The sequence below is a fragment of the Trachymyrmex septentrionalis genome, unplaced genomic scaffold (genome assembly GCF_001594115.1).
Source record: "Trachymyrmex septentrionalis isolate Tsep2-gDNA-1 unplaced genomic scaffold, Tsep1.0 scaffold13, whole genome shotgun sequence".
In the NCBI taxonomy this organism is placed as follows: domain Eukaryota; kingdom Metazoa; phylum Arthropoda; class Insecta; order Hymenoptera; family Formicidae; genus Trachymyrmex; species Trachymyrmex septentrionalis.
Genome location: NW_017304438.1, coordinates 6,446,105 through 6,463,144, shown reverse-complemented (window position 1 = coordinate 6,463,144; position 17,040 = coordinate 6,446,105). Strand labels below are relative to the sequence as shown.

The following is a 17,040-nucleotide window of genomic DNA, read 5'->3' as shown; positions in this document are numbered from 1 at the left end:
TATATATATATATGATATAAAATTATTTTTTGAAAATTTTGCAAAATAAATAAAAAAGGAAGGTCAAGATCAAAGATTGCCGGCGTTTTATTAAGCAATTTCAGAATATTTTACCTTTTTTTTATTAATTGAATTTCTCGTAATCTTCTTTTTCTTTTTTGTTTTAGAATACTAGAATGCTTCCACTACCGCGAGCAGCGAAGGAACGAATTAATTTTTCCTTACTTCAATCAAGCTCGACCAGTCAAACTTCTTTAAATAATATTCCGAAGATACAGAATATCGTTGATTGGGATATAGTCCGTCGAAAGTATCGTATGCGATTCGGAGACGAAATCGAGAAACCGTCCAGTGGGGAGGTGACGCTTGCTAAAATGGCTTGAACAATAAAATTGATACGCGCAACATATGTTCTATTATTACATGCAAATTTCCATACGCGTAATTTTTTTATTATTTTGTATCGGCCTATTTTATATCATAAAATATTTCAAATAGAAAGATATATGTAAGTACTTTCTACGTTTGTACGTTTTCTTGCGATATCGCTAATTGTAACGAAATATATATATATACAAGTGTCATAAGTATAGATAAGTATAGATCGAGAAATGGCTCTATTTCCACTACTTATTTTATCTTGCCCTTTCCAAACGGTGGTTGTGCATTGGTTTGCAGATAAAAAATACCTTGAACGTCAGGATTGATAAATTCACCCATAACGGCGGTGCTAAAATTGTTATCGCCGCATTTACCAAGTTGAAAATCCATCCAATTGGAGCATTTCACGGCGACAAAGCCATCAGGATGCACGATCGACTCGGTGAAAAACTGATGCGATCTACCGTGGCTGCAGGTCTCTAAAAAAATACAAGCTAGATCAATATTCTGATGCGCGTAATATTGTAAAATTTAATGCTAGCATATCGTACGGGATGAAAATACAGGGCATCCAGGTTGCCTAAATGTTCCTCCGTTCGGATAAAAATCCGCGTGGCCAATAGGTCTGAGAAAACCTAAACTACCGGCGCAAGTGTGAATAACATCCACGAAATTGGCGTCTGTGGCATCCAATCGCTCCTCTGTATCTTTAAGATAAGGCGTCTCGAATGCCGGCCCAGCTGGATCAAGTCCGGTAATTCGACCGAGCTTCTTCGACATATAATTACCGATGTGTCCGGCTACATGGGCACCCAAACTATGTCCCACAACGTGAACATCATCGAAGGATACTTGAGTTTCTGATCCGAGAAATTCGATAAATGCAGCCACGTATTCTCCCACCTGAAAACAATTTCGATTGTGCATTATATTCTTGTAAAAAAAATATCTTGCAAAAAATTAATGAGCACTTAAAAAAATTAAATCGGACGAAAATTCTCGTAACTTCGCAAAACCAATTTTATTTTCATATTCATTGGTTTGCATACAATTTATATATTGTATAACAACAAATCTTTTCTTTTCCAGTACAATTTGCGTTATATTTTAAAACAAACATATTTAAAATTATATTCTATATTGATATAAATTTTGCAATCATGCACTTTTTTTTCACAAGAAAATTAGAATTTGAATCAGTTTACTGATTCAACTATCTTCAGAATATTTTACTCACCTGATGAGTAAGTTTGACAGATGTTAGATATTCTTTTGTTGAACCGGTGAACCAATCTACACAAATTATATTGTAATCCCCAACGTTAAGATAATTTCGCCGAATGTCGTGTAGCCAAAAAGCATTTCCGCTCTCTGTCCACCCGTGAATAATAATCTTGATAGGCCACTCAGGATTAAATGGTGAATCCTTCAATTGAGCAGCATCACCCATTCGTAGAAAAACAGGTTGCTCTTTATTGTCCTTGGTATAAAGTTCATAATTTATATCTTCTGCTTTAAAATCTATATCAATAATACCGTCGATCGTCGCACGATCATTTGCAATAATCGATGTCGGATTTAAAAAGACCTCCAAGAGACCTTCTTCGGGATGGTAATCTTGAAAATTTTGAATCAACGGTCGATTACGCAATAACTCTGCTATATTAAAAGATACATCTAAAAATGAACAAAAAGTAATAAGAATAAATGATACATTTATCTCTCTCTCTCTCTCTATTAGTATAACTAAATTATATTTTTGACAAAGTCGAAATTATTTATATAAGAACCACCTTACTTAGGAACAGAAATACGAGGAACGTTGAAATAAGAGACATTGTGATATTTTTCAATACTTTTATTAGACAGTGTTTCTTTTATACCTTCATATTACATAAGTAAATATATTCTTGGATTATTCAATCCATTAGATCTTATTACTAACATCGAACAATAAAATACCTAAGTTGCTCCACGAACATCCGGTATTTGTTTATCCTAATTTAAACTGAATACTATTATTGAAATTTCGTTGTATATACCTTTCCTATATTTGGCAATGCTTAAACATAGATAACATGAGTTTTGTAAATATTCATAAATCTATTACCTTTAGGACAAAAATCAAGAATAAAAAATATTGATTTTGATATTGTCAGATCTTATTACTAATTTAGTTGACATATACTATAATTCTTTTTGGTCGAGTTATGATATTGTTCCAATATACATTGATAGTATTGAAACTCTATAATAATTTACGTTATGTATACTATAGATATTCAGTACTAGCAGTGTATATATCGAAATACTATAGTGGCGTGCATCACAGAACTTCTTAAAGTCAAACTAACTTTGCACAATATTGTAGTACATTAACGATTATACATCAACAATTATAAGAATTGCAATACCAAGATGTATTGAAGAATTCTGGATATTGTAATTTTAAAAATAACAGTAATGTAATTTTATCTGCTTTTTTGAAGAAATATAGTTTCTTTGCCATATCTGATAGATGTAACGACATTTAATCCTAATATAGCCGCTTCCTCACGTATAATTTCATATTCTTCTTTTGTAAAACCCTCTGAGAGATTTTGTCTTACTGCATCATTATTATTGATAAGTTTTTCACACAAATCGCGGGCGGCTCTTCGAAATTCATTAACTTTAATTTGTTCTTCCTTGGATTTGAAGCAATTTTTCCACAAACGTTTCTCTATTTCCAGATATTCACGCTGTTTCAAATTTGTCTAAAAAAAAAATGAAATAAAAAGAATATACTGTTATAACAAAATTATTTTGTAAAAAATTTTCAACTTACTGTCCGAATTGCTTTTTTAATAGAGTCATCGTGCGGTTCTAACACCCAAGCTTTCTGGAACTCATTCATTGCTTCATTATATTCTCCAATATTCAGCAAAGCTTTTCCATACCTAAGAATATAAGAAAAAAAATGTATTATAATACTGATAATATATTTATACCTAAATCAGTAAAAAAAGTACACACTGATAATGGCTTTTAGCTGTTGGTTTTGGAACTTTCCTTAAAGCTAAGCAAGCTTTAGTAGGCATGTTTTCCTTGTTATGACAAACTCCAAGATTGGTATAAGCTCGTGAAAGTAATTCAATCATTTCTTTTTCTTCCAAATCATCATTTAACTTGATTGATTCCAAACAATCAGTAATTTTTCTATATCTACAAAAAATACATATTTAAGAAATATGATTGCATATTTATAAAAATTTTATAATATCAGTTACTTACTCTCGTATCGCCTGTTTGTAATTAAATTTTGTACAATAGTCTTTGGCACTCACAAACATATGTTTCACAGGCTGTACCACATATTTAAATAATTGTTTCTCCTCATCTGTAAGATTTTGATATGTTTGTGCACAACCATCGTCAATATAATCAACTAAGTGAACAACAAAGACCACTTCCTCATTAGGTGGAATACGTGGTGGACAACCAACAGCCTTGTAAGCATAATCAGGATGTATCAAAAATACTGCTATTTCATGCTTTTGCATAGTACGTATACCAATTTCTAAACCAGGTATAATAAAACTTTGGCCTAAACGCAACGATCTTGGTCTCCCAACAGAGTAAGTAGAATCAAAAGGCTCATCTCTGTATTCAAAATATCCAATATAATGGACAATTGCTTGAGCATTATTTGGTATAATTTCTCCAACACCTTTCTGTTTAATATACTTCATTACCTAATAAGAATTTTATATCAAGATGGTTAAAATTACATTCATGATTTCATTTAACTGTACTGACAAACTTATGATAAAATCAAAGATAATATTATCTCTGTAGGAAAATATACAAAATAGTATAAAATCTGATTAACTTTTCCATTTGGAATTAAATTCATCATCTTTATTTTCAGTTTTGAAAAGCTTATACCACAGAGTGATACAGTTTCTTTCTCATCTTCCTCTTCATCTTCAAAATCATTCATGTTTAACATATTTAACATCTCTTCATTGCTAAATTGTACATGTGAAGAATATGAAAATTCTTCATCCTCCTCATTGTTAGTAACGTCATTATCTCCAATTTCAAAAATCATTCCATCTTTGTTCATCAAATCCCTGGAATAATACAACAAATATGTAAGAATATAGCCTGACATAGCCTGGCATGTGTTTATTAATATAGTTCTTATATACTCAATCTTAAAACCATCCTTCAAGGAATTCATGCTTTTCGCCATTTTTCAAGTTAAAAGAAAGAATTCCGTCGAAAAATTCCTTATCAATCAATTCAATCAATTCGCCTTCCTTCCTCTGATGTGAGCTAAGGATTTTCTCTTATAATACTTATATTTCTCTGTAAGAGTACGTTTCTTCTTTCTTTTCGAATATATATAATACAGATATACTATAGAATACCACAACTTGCACAGTTTAATGGCTCAGAGATCCGATTCAAGACGAACACCCGACAAAAACGCGGGAGTTCATTTAAGAAATATTACTTTGTCCTTGTTCACACTGAATATTAAACAAACAAAAAATGTCGACTTGTGGGGAGTGAAATTTCTGAAGGAAGCCGGCCAATGGCCATTACATAGCATCAGAAATACTAGAACGTTCGAAATCGCGTTGTCTTCGTTGTCCTTTGCTGCTGATAGTACAGAAGTCTGTTCTTTTCGACTGAACTTCGTGCACCCTTCATATTGCTCCTCCTTTTCTCTCCAAGGCCAAGGATACGTTAGCGGATTTTCAATCAACGCCATCATTCGTGTAACTTCGTTTACTGAACAAGAATAAAATGATATAGAAGGAGCAGTCGGATGGAAATCCGAACATAACTGGATGTACAGAGAAAGAGAGAAAAGATAAAGCCGGAAGTTCAGCTGAAAATGACAAATTACTGAAGAGAGCGCTGAGGTTCATCATACGCAGGCGCATTGCGCACTGAACGGGCAGAACCGACAGAACATTCATAAATCATATAATACCGCCTATCATTGCGTATTCTACGTCGCCCACGCGCTAGAATATTAATTGCACTTTTTTAGGTGGTTTCTAATGCTTTCCAGCTATTTAAAGTGGCCACGACGCATAGAAAAATTTAAAGCAGTAAAACGTAAGAATAGATTCGCTACTTGCTTTTACTGTAATTGACCAATTTGTTTACTGCTTACTGTCTTACATTCTTGTGTGTGCCATGAGCTTGGGACTGGCTCATTCATTGCCAGTATTGATAATGTATAGTATATGTTACATAGACTATATATTTCCAGCATTGATAGTGATTGGTAGTAGAGACCGGAATCAGACTACACTTTGAAGATTGAGACTAAAATTTGACCAATGAAAACAAAGAAAGACTCCTTTTATTCTAATTGGTCGAACTTTAATTTTTCAATCTTATTCTTCTATGTATAGTCTTTGATTCCGGCCTTATACTACTATTCACACAGTGGCGTACTACTATTGACACGTAACGTAAACTACAGATTTTTTATATAGACAAAATATTCATTAGTTGAACGTGCAAAAATGTCCATAATAATCATAATTAAACGATTAACAATAGAAACAAATTCCTAAAAATTGCAAATGCAAGTAAATAAAAGGAGATAATAATTATTTAATTAACTATCATCTTCTTTTATTTACAATCTTTTTTATTAATTTTTAAATTCGTGATTATAACATCATTATATTTATCGATAATTATAATGTTATAATCTTATAATTTTTTATATTTTTATTAACGATTATATGTAAATATGTTTTTCTTTTAAAATAACAATCCACTCGAAAAAATATACAATAGATAAATACTTAAGATGAGAGAATAACTGCAGCAGATTGTTTATTTAAATAGTTTGCTTCTTTTAATTGCCTGTGATGTCCTCATTGAGTTTTTGATCAATTTATCAAAGAATTATCGATTAGCAAGCAATACGGATATGTAACCAGCTGATGTCTTTATTAACTAAAAAAGAAAATTAATGTACCATGTTAGACATGACTTAAATTATTGAAAAATAGAACAAATTAGATATTAAGTTTTTAATGTAGATACAACTCTAAATAAGTTTGATTTAATTATTAAATTTTGATAAACAACGTATTTATTTAGAGATAAGACGATAGTACGAGAGAATGCGCAATTAAATAATTATATAATAAACCGACATAAATATATAACCGGTTTTATGAAAATGGATTTAGATTTAATTTCTATTAATTTCTTAATTGATTTAATCATTAATATTTGCAGTAAAACTTCTGACTATAATTTGTAGTATTGACTTATAATTTGTCTCTAATCTCTTTTCTCACGTATCAAACAAGAGAAAATTTAATACGAGAGATAATTTAATTTTATATTAATAAAACACTGTCGAGATTAGATTCGATAAGTTAATTATCAATTACGTTGAGATTTATATGGGCACGTATAAGAATTTATAAACATCTTACACTGCAAAACATAGACAATGTCATGGGAAATATCTTGCCCGCGGTAATATACAGAGGTCTTTCGGCGCGAATCATTATAAGCATCAAGTTTTTGGCTTCATTCGGCGTCCTCAAGTACCACGTGTAGTTATACGCTGCATAAAATATTCCTTCACCCTGTAAATATTGTTATGTCATAAATTCTATATTAATCCCATTATTTATTTATATAACATAAATGACGAATTCAAAAACGACTTTTACGACAGCACGACTAATTCATTTAAATTCGACAAGTATTTACCTTCTTAAATTCTTTATTAATGTAATCTGTTTAAAATAAACAAAAAAATTTCTTCCCAATCAATATAAAGAATTTTATATAAGTATATCTTTTAATTTCTTATAGTCTTAACTCTCTCTATTAGAATATTACTTAAAAGTTATTTTGATTTCATTGCGAATTCATATAGACAAGAAAAAGATTACCTCTTTTAAATCTAAAAAAGAATTCACAATTGGCAATTTAAAAATCAAATTTTTTGAAACCCTTAGGAATACATTAAGAAAATGGGACGGAACAAGAATTTATTTCGTAAATCGAGAATAAGAAAAGATTTTTTTTACCCTCTGTGCTATCTAGGACGACAGGTCTAGAAATTGTTTCAATTTAATAAAAGAAGCGCTGCAACACTTTGTAATTTTGTTTATTGTACTGACTATTTTTACTAACAATAAGCACTTACTTTGGCTATAAGAATCTCTCCGACCACGCAGTACAGACACATGTGAGCGAATGTATTGATAAGAATCGAAACGAGCCAACATATTCGCATAATGGAAACACCTTCACCACTTCCGTCAATGATCTAGACACGTTAATATATTTTCTATCGACGTTTTTATTTGAGAAATTCATGTTTTAATATCTTAGTTTCTTCTTCTTTGGGATGCATGATTATGTATAATTTGCATGGGAAATTGGTGAGAAGAGTATATCGCAATTAAAGATCTTTTCATTACTATTCCTGCGCTTCCATTATACAAAAAAAAAATTAAATAAAGAACTCTCGATATGTTTAAAAATTACAAGAAAATCCTATAGGAAAAATAAGAATCAAGCGTAATTAGTAAAGTGCAAATTAAATTAAATCAGTTAAACTGCGTTTGACTCTTAATTGTTCTGTGTACGATTTTCTTTTATAATTTTCGAGAAATATAAGAACTCCAAAAAGGGCTAACTCTTTTATCTCATTCGCCAACTTACATTAACTATCAGAAATCCTTGTAGGCAAAATAACATAGCGAAAAACACTAATAGTGTCAGAAGCATCAAGTTGAATGTGTTGTCGATAATATCAACAGACCTACGATATAAGATATCGTATACGGTAATATCAGATTCCGATCAAATGAAGAGTCTCGGAAAATATATACCTTTACTTTTCCAGGGAGAAATAAAAATCGATTCGATCGATGTCAATTAGACGTAATCGACATCAATCCTATTTTTGTTTTTCTCTGGGTTACAAATGATGTATTCGTTCGATATACATATATAAGAAGCTAATGCCACGTAAAAGTATTGTGTGGGCTTATCACAAATTTATACAGTAATTATTATCGTATTATAAATATTATCATATTACAAGTAGTATATGTAATAATAATCGAAATGTAAATCAGTAATGCGCAACCTTTTTTAAGGGTCATCTTTCAGAAATAAATAAAATCCGTATAATATTTATTTCGTTTGCACAAAATAAAAAACATTATTTTATATTTCTGACTATGAGTCCACGGGAAGTAGATTGTGCATGACTGTTTTAGATGTGTTTGAGCTTTCTTCACACGCACAATATATGTTTCAGCAATGTTTAAACTTCAATCAAATTGTCATACTTTCTTAGTTCTTTTTATATTATTTGACAAAAATGACACAGCAGTGTAAAACATGTAAAATTATTATAAATCGAGCTTAATACCTAATGAGACGAAGATGATCCTTGAGATTGAAGGATAATCCGATATCGAAGTCTTTGAAGTTGTTCAAACTGAGAAATCGCTCTTTGAGAATTTCCATTTGGGCACATATGTGAAACACAAGTAAGCACAAAAAAGTATCGACGCCTGTGTAAGAAATCGCGGCCATTATGATCGATATAGCTTGGGCGGAGATCACAATTTCGTATAATGGGGTCTCCGTTATGTCTCGGAAGTAATAAGTTTGCACCAGCATAGGTCTTCCCGGGTCTGTCAGATTCGTCAAATATCTTGTAGTATATCCAAAGCAAGGAGGAATGATGAGAATAATGCACGCCAAAGTCATCATAGTACATCCAAACATGACCATTATTCTGGCAATTCTCGCTTGCTTAACCATAGTGTCTCGTTCTTGCACTGTTTTTGTTCTGAGCCAATCTTCTACGATCATATTTATGACCGGTTCAAGCTCTTTGGAAAATGTAGAAGTATATAATTGATCGAATTGACGCTTCGAGAAATAGATAGAATATTATGGAATAAAACGGTAATATCGGTGTAAAAAGAAAGATTTACCTTTTTTATGAAACCACAAAATGATAAATTTCAAGACGGTTGCTGAGAACGGCAGACCGATTTGCATATTGTCTGCCATCGCTATCATATCACCCCAGACTCTCAACAACGCTAGTATTCCGGGTATGACCGATGTACAAAGCATCGTAGTAAAAATAATAATAGCGCGTAGATCAGCCAAAAATTTTTGTCGACGACTTAACTTATCGTCTGGCCAGAGACCGAGAATCTTCAAAGAAACCCGATTTATTCCGATCGCCCAATCTAAGTCTATTTAATTACCATGCTGTTATTGATGATGAAATCGAGATATGGATTATAATCTTAGTAACATCGTGGAAATCAATCTTACAAGGGATCTGTCACAAATATCACTGTTCAAAATATAAAAAATAATGACATAAAATAATATAAAAGAATACGAATGTTTCAGATTTTTGTGTTTAATAATATATTTCGAGAATCGAGTTTTGTTTCGGACAGTTGTGACAGGTTCTTTGTTAGTAACATCGCGTAGCTGAAGTTAATTAAAAATCAAATTATACTTGTAATGGGTTTAAGAGTTGTCGGAATAATTAATTAAGCTAAACCACAATGAAATAAAATTCGTGAAGTTTTGCGGTAAATTTTTCCAGATAGACAGCGAAGTTTCGTATGAAAATTGTTTTCGCGTCGTTCAATCTTTAAACAAAATTTGCCGTCTATTCTATTGTAATATTGGCAAGAAAACAGTATCTTGAATTACCAACAATAGTTCACTGTAAAGTTTCGCGAATTCATACGTTTTAATAAAAATATATAGCTTATAAATTTATATCAATGTACGTCACGATAAACGATTTATATGTTTACTGATATAAGGAAACTTAGCGATAACGATATGAAAATAAAATAGACACCTGCAGTGTATCCCAATTTAGAGCTGTCCATGTCCAAGGCTAAACGGAGACTGGTATTTTTTTTTATTAATTCAGCATACTCTCTTGCTTCACAGGGAGCATGGAAATTACGCATGCTCACGGAAAAAGTTCTGAAATGCATGTGTTAAGGTGCAAAGTACAGGCACTCTTAAATATTTCAGATATTAATGTCTGCCATATTTTTTTACGGGAGTGCAATTTCTCGTTCGAAGAAACGAATTCGTATGGCCCTCCTACGGCATCGCTAAATAGTCTATGAATATCTAAACAGGTGCAATGTCCCCCAATTTTCCTTACAGGTGCTCATTATAAATTTACCTTCTCGACTCTTTCTTTCGTTTGAAGACTTATTCTTTTTCAATAATTTATATTGTCTGAAGTATAATTTTCGTTGAATGAACTTCGAAATACAAAAAATTATCGCCACGTAATTTTACGAACGATGCATTAGATGATATGTGTTTGTATTTGTAGCAATGTGAAAAAGCCGAAAAACAGGAATACGAAGTAGAGTAATAATTACGAGAGTTAATAAAGTAAAATAAATGTACGTTAAGTAGAAAAATGCTGAGTAACAGTGCAATGAAAAATAAGACATAAATGTGTATACTTATATTATTAAGAGCCACAAAGTATTAATGTGTAATTGTGAAAGAGGTTGATTCATTAACAATATTGTTTAAAGTGCATTGTGCTACCAGTATGCATATTTAACTTTACAAGCTTGGATATTATCATTGAACTTACTTTGTTGCGTTTACTTATTCAGCTAGCATGTTAAAAGCCAGGCTCTAGCACTAAAAGTACTTTACATATCGAGCTACTTTTCATTGATAAAAAATTGTATGTATAATGGTGCATTTGGATGGAGCAATTGGATTCGGCTTCGGAGCGTTAAAATTCATAAGAATATGGTATATATAATAATATTATGGTCTAATCTCCGAATCAAACATTAAATTTTGTGTGCTATGTTTATTAAATATCTTGTCGGAATTATAATATATAATCTAAAAATTATATTAATTTAATATAAAATATTTAATATGAAATTTTTTTTCCAGTATATGCTTATGTGTTATAGCTAAAGTCTTAGATATTTTTAGCAAAATCGTTCTTGTCATGTTCTGTTACAAATCGGAGACGTTAAAATATGACTTATACCGGTTTAAATGAATATCACGATAGTAACATAACAAAAATAGCAAAAGGATATCGAGAATTTTTTATCTTCATGATCCAATTTATTATTCTCGTTAAGATCAAAATTACGTGAAAAGTCTGATGTAAAAGTAAATGTAATCAATGTTATCTAATTGTAAGACATACTAAGAACAAAAATAGAAGGACAATGAAAGAAATGAAAGGTTAAATAAATAGGACTGGATATTTTACTATTGATACAATAAACATTGATCTTTATTATACCTTCTTTCCGAATTTATATATAGTGATTATTTTAATTTTATTGCCTTTTACTATTAATTCACTTTGTCTCTTCAATATTGTATGGTCGCTTTTTTCGATTTGAATTTTAGAAAAGAAACTATATAATAATGCAAAAAATAAACGTTGCGTCTCAAAGTTTCACGGACGGTGCATCGATAATGATGCATTGTTATAGCAACGTGAAAAAGACAACGAATAACAAAACGAAGTACGGGGATATTGAGAGAATTAAATGAGACAAGCATTTCAGTTTATGGACAGCGTTCCTCAGTGAAATGTGCAGTTGAAATATTACAGTGAAATAGAAACAACGTACTATAAAGTATAACAATTTTGTACCTATTTTAATATAATATACATTTAATAAATTTTAAATTTGTAAATTAATAAGTTAGTAAATTTTTTTTATTGTAATTATTAATCAGTTTCTAATAAATGTTTTGAAAATACTTTATTTAAACTAGTAAAAATTTTGAAATAAATTATGATATGCCTATTTCTTAAACATAATAAATAAAAGTTATAAGTTTACATTCTTTGTTGACTTGCAGAAGTGTATGTCTGTATGTGTTTGTGTATAGAAAACAAACGTTTTATTAATTTGTTTCTTCAAGAACTTTTGTTATTAATTTTTTTTTAATTCTGCATTTAAATACATTGTATTTTATATTATATTGTATTTTGTATATATAATTATAATACGTTTTATAACAATGGTGTAATATTTTTTAATAAAAATAATAGAAACTTGGTGTTTTATTTTATTATTTAAAATAATTTATTTGTACTTTATCCAGAACATAAGTACGCTCTGAATAAATTGCAAATAAAAAAATTTAATTGACAAGAAATCTTATTTTGATCGAATTAATAAGATACCCGTCCTGGAAAGTCTGAGTTCCAAGTTGAAATCTTAGCTGAGATAAATTTTTTGCAATGTTTTATGCTTATTAGCATATTTCAAAACACTGCATAAAAATGCTTATCAGCATCATAAAATGACGATCAATGTAATTTGTCATTACATTTTCAGCTTTAGTTTGTGATTATGTTTTCAAGTTCAACAAATCAAATTTGGGACTGAAAAATGTAAATCTACATATGTGAATTATTATTAAGCACCAAAATCCGCTTCGACTGAAAATTAGGATTCTTTATCTTATTTGAAAATAATGTTACCAATTAAAAATCATCAAAACGTAATTTTATAAAAATAAGACATTACTGTTGTCGTTTTTATAAAAAGTAATACATTATCATTATCGTTACTAATTTTACTCTTTATTATTCGTTGCTAGTTTTAAAAAGCAACTTGTTATCGTTATCGTTAGAATTAGGAAGTAACCACAATAGCATCTAGTAACCATTACATGTCGTAACTACTACATCTGGTAACTACTAGCAATCAATCAATGGCAAAATGCAACATAGATATGATCAGAATATGTATTTGGCATGACTGATTAATGTGATTTACTTAAGCATGAATTATAATCCACACAGTTCTCTGAGTGATGCTTATAGGATGTCCTAGAATATCCTAGGGGCGTTCTCTGAACGTCTTTAGAACATCTCTTGGAAAATCGTGTCATATAGAACATTAAAATATTTAAAATATCTACCTATAATAAAACCTAAAAATAACAAAAAATATGTAGGCATTCTTTCATACACACACACACATATATATGTGTATATATATATATATATATGTGTGTGTGTGTGTGTGTGTGTGTGTGTGTATATGTATGTATGTGTGTGTGTGTGTGTGTGTGTATATAATAGACTCGTTTTGTATGCATTGCAAACTATATATTTTTTCTAACTTTCATTATGAGTTAATTTACTTTAATTATGTCATTTGGGAAAAAATATTATATGTGTATACATATAGGACATATTTTATATATAATTATATATAATCATATGTGAAACAATTTTTTCCCGGGCACACATACAGAGAGTTAAATAAAAACTTAGTAGATATTTCTATATATAAACTTAAAAGATTTTTTATTAAAGAGCTTTATATTTAAGTTTTTTTAACAAATTTTGATAATGTCGACAGTTACTTTCACTATGGTGTAAAGAGAATAGATACAAAAAAGAGAGAACTAATTAATATTACGAAAAGAGGCAATAATTAATAAGCTCTTACATATCTTTCTTATGTTACGGATGAAATATTAAATTTCGCGCGTTTCTCATCAATAATACTCGATGCATTATTAACAATACTCGCAGCGTACTTCGTGTTTCCCTCCTACATTTGTTTCTATTCCTACACGAATGACGGATCATGACGTAAGATTTTATATCATGGTATGGATAACAGCTGATTCCACCATGAGCTGATCCCAGATCCAAACCATTTAAATACTCCAAACGCTTGTATTCTTTTTACGTCAATGGTGCGGGAACGATGAATGGTCGTGACCGATCGAGATACCAACATCGATACCGGGACCGGGCAGCACCTGGTGGAAGGACGCCGTCGTTCCCGTTTTTACGTGACACGTGGAGGTATCCGAAAACCCATATCAATTAGATGACGGCACGACGCCGTGGGCTGGCAGGTCATGGGAGCCTGTCTCGGCCGCTGTTTAACGAAAGTCACAGATTCCGTGCCGTACAGGTTAGAAGTGAGCCAAATCTGATTGAAATCCAGGCAGTCAGCTGCCAGAGTATCTGACAGAAAATTGTTGCATATTGAATATTTAAAAGATTGTTCTTAAGAGCACAGTTAAATAGAGGACTACATCCATGATTTAATATTTTAGTTATATGACTCGTTAGTTGCACTAATATATAACTATGTTATGAATAATTCAAGTTATGAAAGCTGTATTGAATCCTATGCTCTGATAAATTTTTTTACTAGGAAGACCTTCAACTGAGAATCTTCCTAGTATATTAGACAAAAGAACTTATCATGTTTTGCTATTTCATTGCCTTATTCTGTATTCAGGTTCTATCGAAGGCATACCAGAATGTCATTCCAAGAAGAAGAACAAGTTGAGGTATGTATCCAAGAGTTTAGAAAATGTGTTTTTGCTTATGCTTTCACTAGTAGAAATAACATTGCTGTTTTATATTTAGTTCATGGATGTCGAAGGGCATGAAGACCAAACTAAAGGATCAAATAGGTATAAAAGTCAGTTTGTAACTTTTAATTCTAATTTGGATTTGTGATATTAATATTACGTTTATCTGTCATGCTTACTGGATGTGTAGTCTCTTATCGTTCCTCTCTTTAAAAAGATTCAAGGTAAAAAAATATCTTATAATGTATATCTTATGTATCATTTAGTATACGAAGATAAGAATGTTACAGAATATGTGGAAGCTGTTACTTTTATTGTACAAAAACTACAAGAAGTATCTTAACTTGAATTATGCAATTTTACATGTATTTGAATTATAGAAAAAACATGGAGTTCCAGTAACTTTGGAATTATTGGAAGATGGAAGATGGTCACGGGGTGGTAATAAGTATGCCAGATTGAGTTCTAGAAACGATGTTTCTACAAGGTAAATTACATTATTAACTCCAATAACATTCTTGAAATTGGCGTGTGTGTGTGTGTGTGTGTGTGTGTGTGTGTGTGTGTGTGTGTGTGTGTGTGTGTGTGTGTGTGTGTGTGTGAAAGACTAAAAGATCATACACTTATTTTTAGTTCTGGTCTGAATGTGTCCCTTCAAGTTCTTGATGCAAGAACATTAATGAAACAACAGGCTTATATGTCATCCACTCCGGGATCATCACTAGATCTTGAGTGGGAACACGAAGGTAATCTATCATTATTATCACATTTTTATAAATCTTACAATACATAAACAAATTATACTTTTGCAGGGATGCCACTACCAATCACGGATGATGGACAAGGAGACACAGAGTATTCTCTTACACAGACATCAGCTAATAATAGCCGAGCCTCCAGTCTGACAGCATCTCCTTGGTCTAGAGTCTCGAGTCCAAATAGTTTAGAATGGGATCCAGTGGAACAAAATATGGTATGTGTCGATATAGAGACTGAACAACTTTTAACTGAGATAGAGAGATTGACAGATAGAGCTCTAAAAGAGACTGGTGAATGGACTGACGCTAATACTAGCTGATAAACGAATTAATTAACGAAATATTATTTGTATTTTTGTATTATAAAAAATCATGGTAGAGCTAAAACAGACGCTCTAAGAGATCACATTATTTCGATATTGCTATTCTTGAAACAATATAACTGATTATATCGTTTCAAAAATGTGTATTGTACAACTTATAATTAGGATACGTTGGATATAGAGATATGATGCAGATATCTACGTTGTGTAGAGTATCTTGTATAATAATCTCTAGTACAGAAAGGAATTATGTCAAGCTACCAAATCAAGAAAAATCATTTGCAGTATATGCATTTGTACACAACAATTGTATATGTAAATACTACATTTTTTTTTTAATTTTTAAATAAGCCTATCTGCTTGCTTAAATGGGAAATTGAACTTTAGCAACATAAATACAAAGCTTTAGTTTCGCTTTTGCCTCGCGTAGCTTCCGTATGACAATAAATTATTTTTTACAAAATAAAATCATGTGCCATACTTTACTTCAATATTTCAAATTTTTACTACATATGTGCACTCAAATGACTTGTTTTGACATGAAGTAGTACATATTGAAATAAATTGTTCACAAATAATGCAAATACAAGAAATATACATAAGAGATTCTATTACATATTATTTTTTATGCAATTTTTAAGCTATTGGCATTAATCTAAATATGAGAAATAAATGCAATATTATAATAAAGAGATAAGTGCACAACATCAATAGATAGTGAAATTTAGAAAGATAGCAAATGTACAAAGAAGAAAGTTTCGGATAGGAATTATTTTATTGTAATGAAAAGTATGTAAAGATGAAATTGTTATTGTAAATGATGACTGTAGAATGCCTTAATATAGATAATAAAAGATTGTGAAGTTTGCTATAGTTTATGACTGTGTTACTTATATTTCATTTTATATCATTTTAATATATTTCTATTATGTCGTTATATATAATCCAAATATGCCTCACACAAGTTTAAGAAATCTTTTTTAATACTTAGATGTTAGAAATAAGTATTCACGAAAAAAATATATCATATCAATTAAAATCATAAAGAGACATAGTTCGATGAATGAATATATAAAAGCGAATGTGAAATTGCGGAACATCACGCTAGACTGGTGTGTAATAAATGTTAAGAAGTAATATGTTTATATATATATATATATATA

The 17,040-nt window shown here is 30.6% G+C and overlaps 6 protein-coding genes across 9 annotated transcripts in view; 2 read left to right on the top strand and 4 right to left on the bottom strand.

Annotated features, from left to right (window-relative positions):
* The window catches only part of LOC108756679 (transient-receptor-potential-like protein), a 3,674-nt gene extending 3,236 nt beyond the window's left edge, over positions 1-438 (top strand). Inside the window, exon 5 of the mRNA XM_018500667.1 lies at positions 168-438. Within this exon, the coding sequence (XP_018356169.1) occupies positions 168-383 (216 nt within the window). The 3' untranslated portion in view covers positions 384-438. The remainder of the gene's footprint in view (positions 1-167) is intronic.
* A 114-nt stretch (positions 439-552) lies between these two features.
* LOC108756678 (pancreatic lipase-related protein 2-like) lies at positions 553-2,219 on the bottom strand. Its single transcript, XM_018500666.1, has 4 exons — positions 2,180-2,219; positions 1,619-2,058; positions 933-1,284; positions 553-860 (listed from the first exon to the last, which is right to left on the bottom strand). Exons 1-4 carry the CDS (start codon positions 2,217-2,219, stop codon positions 631-633), a joined length of 1,062 nt encoding a protein of 353 aa, XP_018356168.1. The 3' UTR covers positions 553-630.
* Positions 2,220-2,255: 36 nt separating this feature from the next.
* LOC108756851 (inactive peptidyl-prolyl cis-trans isomerase FKBP6-like) lies at positions 2,256-5,215 on the bottom strand. 2 transcript variants are annotated; one of them, XM_018500955.1, is made up of 6 exons: positions 4,575-5,215; positions 4,253-4,496; positions 3,655-4,115; positions 3,397-3,585; positions 3,209-3,320; positions 2,256-3,137 (listed from the first exon to the last, which is right to left on the bottom strand). In XM_018500955.1, exons 1-6 carry the CDS (start codon positions 4,616-4,618, stop codon positions 2,853-2,855), a joined length of 1,335 nt encoding a protein of 444 aa, XP_018356457.1. In that variant the 5' UTR covers positions 4,619-5,215; the 3' UTR covers positions 2,256-2,852. The 2 variants fall into 2 exon arrangements, with proteins under 2 accessions (XP_018356457.1, XP_018356456.1); XM_018500954.1 differs by having other exon boundaries at positions 4,253-5,215.
* Positions 5,216-6,265: 1,050 nt separating this feature from the next.
* On the bottom strand, positions 6,266-8,842 carry LOC108756745 (odorant receptor Or2-like). The gene is made up of 4 exons (XM_018500769.1): positions 8,810-8,842; positions 7,571-7,693; positions 6,839-7,001; positions 6,266-6,354 (listed from the first exon to the last, which is right to left on the bottom strand). The coding sequence occupies exons 2-4, from the start codon at positions 7,658-7,660 to the stop codon at positions 6,311-6,313; spliced, it is 297 nt and encodes a 98-aa protein (XP_018356271.1). The 5' UTR covers positions 7,661-7,693; positions 8,810-8,842; the 3' UTR covers positions 6,266-6,310.
* On the bottom strand, positions 8,803-9,528 carry LOC108756677. Its single transcript, XM_018500665.1, has 2 exons — positions 9,384-9,528; positions 8,803-9,278 (listed from the first exon to the last, which is right to left on the bottom strand). Exons 1-2 carry the CDS (start codon positions 9,526-9,528, stop codon positions 8,803-8,805), a joined length of 621 nt encoding a protein of 206 aa, XP_018356167.1.
* Positions 9,529-13,992: 4,464 nt separating this feature from the next.
* Positions 13,993-16,332, top strand: LOC108756729. 3 transcript variants are annotated; one of them, XM_018500745.1, is made up of 7 exons: positions 13,993-14,387; positions 14,721-14,772; positions 14,852-14,898; positions 15,014-15,020; positions 15,177-15,283; positions 15,430-15,542; positions 15,609-16,332. In XM_018500745.1, the coding sequence occupies exons 1-7, from the start codon at positions 14,332-14,334 to the stop codon at positions 15,872-15,874; spliced, it is 648 nt and encodes a 215-aa protein (XP_018356247.1). In that variant the 5' UTR covers positions 13,993-14,331; the 3' UTR covers positions 15,875-16,332. The 3 variants fall into 3 exon arrangements, with proteins under 3 accessions (XP_018356247.1, XP_018356246.1, XP_018356248.1); XM_018500744.1 differs by having other exon boundaries at positions 14,987-15,020; positions 15,609-16,331; XM_018500746.1 differs by having other exon boundaries at positions 14,340-14,394; positions 14,987-15,020.
* The last annotated feature ends 708 nt before the right edge of the window (positions 16,333-17,040 follow it).